The sequence below is a fragment of the Carlito syrichta genome, unplaced genomic scaffold (assembly GCF_000164805.1).
Source record: "Carlito syrichta isolate Samal-C Ts95f unplaced genomic scaffold, Tarsius_syrichta-2.0.1 Scaffold311659, whole genome shotgun sequence".
Classification (NCBI taxonomy): Eukaryota; Metazoa; Chordata; class Mammalia; order Primates; family Tarsiidae; genus Carlito; species Carlito syrichta.
The window spans coordinates 76544-81670 of record NW_007255755.1 but is presented as its reverse complement, the minus strand read 5'-3'; the positions used below and the strand labels follow the sequence as shown (position 1 = coordinate 81670).

The 5127-nt window shown below is 51.3% G+C and overlaps 1 protein-coding gene across 1 annotated transcript in view; it reads right to left on the bottom strand.

Annotated features, from left to right (window-relative positions):
- Window positions 1-616: 616 nt before the first annotated feature.
- Window positions 617-5127, bottom strand: part of PRKD2 (protein kinase D2) — a 37002-nt gene continuing 32491 nt past the window's right edge. Inside the window, exons 16-17 of the mRNA XM_008068908.2 lie at window positions 1259-1344; window positions 617-1025 (exon numbers count right to left, since the gene is read on the bottom strand). Of these exons, the coding sequence (XP_008067099.1) occupies window positions 813-1025; window positions 1259-1344 (299 nt within the window). The 3' untranslated portion in view covers window positions 617-812. The remainder of the gene's footprint in view (window positions 1026-1258; window positions 1345-5127) is intronic.

Genomic DNA, 5127 nt, shown 5'->3' with positions numbered 1-5127 from the left:
GCGACAGAGTGAGACCCCCAACTCAAAAAAGAGAAAGAAAACACAAAATATTATGTATCAGTTTTCTACTATGGACCAGACTTGTGCTAACTGCATTGCTACTAATAGTCATATTAGTAGTGACAAGAGCAAATAAGTAATTAAACATCACAAACCACAAGATTATTTGCTTTTTTCCCAAGTCTTCTACTCTCCAGTCACGTTCCTTCGGTCTCTCCCCTATTCCCAACTCTTCCTCCATGACTCCTCCCTCTCCTCCCTATGGCACCCCCATAGCTTTCCTCTTTCTAGTCTTTACTCCAGGAAGTCCTCCCTTAGTTACTTTATTTTTGTAGAGCCAGGGTCTTGTCTTGCCATGTTGCCCAAGCTGGTCTCGAACTCCTGGCCTCAAGCGATCCTCCCACTTCAGCCTCCCAAAGTGCTGGGATTCCAGGCATGAGCCACGGCACCCCACCCTCCTCTGTATTTTCCACCCTACCCAGTCCTCCTTCCCAAACTCCTCCTCCCGAGTCCCCTCTGCCGCCCCTGCCATTCTGCCTTCTTTTCAGGCAGTCCTCCTTCCAGTTGGACTCCATCTTGATGAACACAATACTGATTCACGACGGCGGTGTGGTCAGAGATCGAGCCCATGGGGCCAGAGATGAGTCCGTTTTAATTGCTGGGGAGACAGACAGGGGCCTTTGGAAAGAACTCCCCCCCCACCTCCACGGGTCCCATCCAGGTTGGACAGGAAGCCACTTCCCCTACAGTTCATTGCTGAGGCAGTGCAAGGGGCCGCTGTTGACGGTGGCAGTGTAGGAGGGCACCGGGCCTCAGAGGACACTGATGCGCTCGGCCAGTCCCTGCATGTCGTGGTCCTGCGGTGGGCGGGCCCCACTGAGCTCCCCAGCGGCGGGCAGCCCGGGCCCGGGCAGTGGATGCTCTGCCACGAACTGCTCCCAGCGCGCGTCGTCACTCTCGTGCGTGATGTACCGCTCGCCCATCTTCCCCTCCAGCTCTCGGAGGTCTAGCCACGTCTGGTACTCCTGGACCCGGAGGATTGGGATTAGCTTGGCGAGGGCCGCAGCCCCGGCGAAGCGCCGAGAGACCCGCGGAACCAGCGAGAGCTGGGTAGCACTGAAGGCGAAGCCACACCCTTCGCAGCCTCCCAGCCAATAGAGACTTGGCTCCACCCCCTTCTGCAGTCCAGCCAATAAGCGACCTAGCCCCACCCCTTCCGCCAGCCCAGCCAATGGGCCAGCCCCGTCCCCTGCATCACCTGTAACCAGGGGTGGCTGAGAGACTTGTCCACGCTGTAGCGCTTACGCATCTTCACCTGCAGCAGGTTGTTGATGAGGTCGATGGCTGTGGGGGAGGAAGGAGAGAGATGCTTCAAGCCCTGTGTGAGGGCTTGCTCCTCTTCCAACAGGCCACCCTAGCCTACCTGCCTGCCATGAAGGCCTCGCTTCTGCACTCGTCCAGGTGGTTCAGAAGGCTCACCTGTACCAATAACTCACCTATCCACTTCCTCATTAATTTACAAATGTGTCTCTTGCCCACGCCACGAGCTCCTTCTCTTCACCAATTCTCTATCTTGGTTTCCCCATTTCCATGTTGCCTTCACAGTTTTTGTCATACACAGGTACATATAGCTACACTTGGATTATTTTTCATTTGATATTTTTCTTTAAGTCAATTCATTTATCCAAGATCTACTGTTAAGTGGACAAAGCAAGTTGAAGAGCAGTGTGTATGGTATGTTGTGTAAAAAGATAAAATAAAAAATAAATGTATGTCCACATATTTGCTTGTATATGTATAACATCTTTCTCTCGGGAAACAGGAAACTTGTAACAGCCATTGCTTTTGAAAAAAGCAGCACACGATGGAGTGAGAGACAAGTTTCACCATCGATCCTTTTGCATATTTAAAAATGTGGCCAGGTGCAGTGTAATCCCATCACTTTGGGAGGCTGTTAGGAGGATTGCTTGAGGCCAGGAGTTCAAGACCAGCCTGGGCAACGTAGCGAGACCTTGTCTCTACAAAAAAAAAATCAACAAATTAGTCAGGCATAGTATTGGGCGCCAGTAGTCCCAGCTACTCAGAAAGTTGAGGTGGAAGGACTGCCTGAGCCCAGTTGGTCAAGGTTGCAGTGATTCATGATTGTGCCACGGCACTTCAGCCTGGATTACAGAGTGAGACCCCCAACTCAAAAAAAAAAGGCTATTGAGCATTAAGCTTCAAGACAAGCCAGCACTCATCTGAAGCTGTCTTCTTGATCAGAAGCCTTGAAAGACAAGGATAGGCCTCATACACACAGGCACCGTGCTCTGGCCAACACCCACAGGCTTCTCACACCGGTCTGTCTACGCTCCAACCCACTGTGCACACTCAGAGGGCTTTTAAGTAGGCCCCAGAAAACAAGCTGAGGACCTCCACGACTGCTCCAGGACTCAAGTCAACTCTCATTCTCATCGCAGTGTTTCTCTCTCTCATGCCCACCAAGACCTTTTCCAGCAACCTCCGAGTCCCCTCCCCCACACCTGCTCCATGAGGACACACCCTTCCAGAGAGGGCCTTTTCCCCTTCCAGAACGATCCCGGCCACCACAGCCTCGACCTGCTGTGCTCCGGCGATACTTCCGCCTCAGCCTTCCAAGTAGCTGGAACTGTAGGCGTGCCCTACCACGCCCGGCTGATTTTTTGATTTATTGTAGAGATGAGGTCTCGCCAAGTTTCCCAGGCAGGTCTCGAACCCGCGGGCTCAGGCAATCCACTCACCTCGGTCTCCCAAAGCGCTGGGATTACAGGCTGAGCCACCGAGCCCAGCCTCCCCTTCCACTTTTCACAGACCACTCTACTGGCTTCTCCTCACCTGCTCTCCTGTCCAGTTCATCACAATATTCCTACAACGTATGAGAGTTGGTGCCAGGCACAGAGTAGGCACTCAACATGTACTCAAAAAAATATATATATAAATAAAAATTTTTATATATATATAAAATTATATATAAAATATATATACATTTAATATATATATATATATATACACACACACATATATTTATTTTGAGTTGGAGTCTCACTTTGTCGCCCAGACTGGAGTGCAGTGGCACAGTCAAGGTCACCGCAGCCTCGACCCACTGGGTTCAGGTGATCTTTCCGCCTCAGCCTTTCATGTAGCTGGAACCACAGACACATGCCACATGTCCAGTTAATTTTTTTTTCTTTTTTAATCGGAGTCTCACTCTGTCTCCCAGGCTGGAGTATAGTGGTATGCTCGTGGCCACCACAGCCTCAACCTGCTGGGCTCAGGTGATCCTTCCGCCTCAGTCTTCCAAGTACCTGGAACTATGGGTGCCTACCACCATATCTGGCTAATTTTTTTTTTTTTGAGTTGGAGTCTCACTCTGTAGCCCAGACTGGAGTGCAGTGGCTGCTCCCGGTCACCGCAGCCTCGACCTGCTGGGCTCCAGTGATCCTTCCACCTCAGCCTTCCAAGTAACTGGAACTACAGGTGCGCATTACCACGCCTGGCTGATTTTTAATTTATTGTAGAGGTGAGGTCTCGTCAAGTTGCCCAGGTAGGTCTCGAACCCGCGGGCTCGGGCATACTTTTTTTTTTTTTAGTTGGAGTCTCACTCTTGTCGCCCAGGCTGGAGGAATGCAGTGGGATGCTCACAGCCACCATAGCCTTGACCTGCTGGGCTTAGGCAATCCTTCCGTCTCAGTCTTCCAAGTAGCTGGGACTAGATGCATGTCAACATGCCTGGCGAACTTTTGTGATTTATTGTAGAGACGAGGTCTCACCAAATTGCCCAGGCTGGTCTTGAACCCCTGGGCTCAGGCAATCCTCCTGTCTCAGCCTCCCAAAGTGCTAAGATTACAGGTTGAGCCACCAAGCCTGGAGTAATTTTTTGACTTATTGTAAAGATGAGGTCTCGCCAAGTTGCCCAGGCTGGTCTTGAACTCCTGGGCTCAGGCAATCCTCTCACCTCAGTCTCCCACAGTGCTGGGATTATAGGCATGAGCCACCGTGCCCGGCCCTGAATAAATGGTTATAAATAAATGAACAAACGATTGTCATCTAACATCCCTCCCATAGTCCATCTGTCTCCCTGAGCACCTTGGCTCTACGACCTGCCCTTGAGTCTCCTTATAGCTTCTTTTTTCTTTTTTTTTTGAGTTGGAGTCTCACTCTGTCGCCCAGGCTGGAGTGCAGTAGCATGATCACCACTTATCACAGCTTCAACCTTGTTGGGTTCATGCAGTCCTTCTGTCTCACCCTGGAGTAGCTGGATTACAGGTTCGCACCACCATGCCCAGCTTATTTTTTTAATTTTTTGTAGAGACGGGGTCTGTGTTGCCCAGGCTGCTCTCAAACTCCTGAGCTCAAGTGACCCTCCCACCTCAACCTCTCCAATAGCTGAGACTACAGGCACATGCTGCCTTGACCAGCTTTCAGGCAGGTCTTTAATTATGGAAAGTTGGAGCATGCCCAAGTTTTAACTAGCTCAGGGGCATCTTTGGATGGCTCACCTCAGCCGTGGTGGGTGGAGGGCCAAGTGTCAGGGTGTCAGTAGGGAATGAGGGAGCTGGATGGCAGGAGTGAAGGGTACAGAGAGGTGGATACTTGTTCCCTCCAGGCCATTCGCTCTGCTTACAATCTCTCAAGGCCAAGATGAAGCTTAAGAGGTCAGCTCAGAGCCCCCATCTCCCCTGACCCTCACGTTCACTCTAAGCTGTGCCTGCCTCCTGCACTGACCACCGTGGGCCATCACTGTCCAGGGACAGGTGTGTCTTTCCACTGGATGGTGAACCCTATTAGGACAGATCCTGGATTGTCCTGGTCATCACTGTGTTCCCAGCTTCTCCCAGCTCAGGGAGAGAATGAACGAGTGAATGAGCACACTCTGTATAGAGAAGTGATCACATCAACAGAAAATACTAGGCCAGGCATGGTGGCTCACACTTGTAATTCCAGCACTTTGGGAGATCGAGGGAGGATTGCTTGAGCCCAGGAGTTCAAGACCAGCCTGGCAACCATAGCAAGACTTTGTGTGTGTGTGTGTGTGTGTTGGAGTTTCACTTTGTCGCCCAGGTTGGAGTGCAGCGGCATGCTCCTGGTCACTGCAGCCTTGACCTGCTG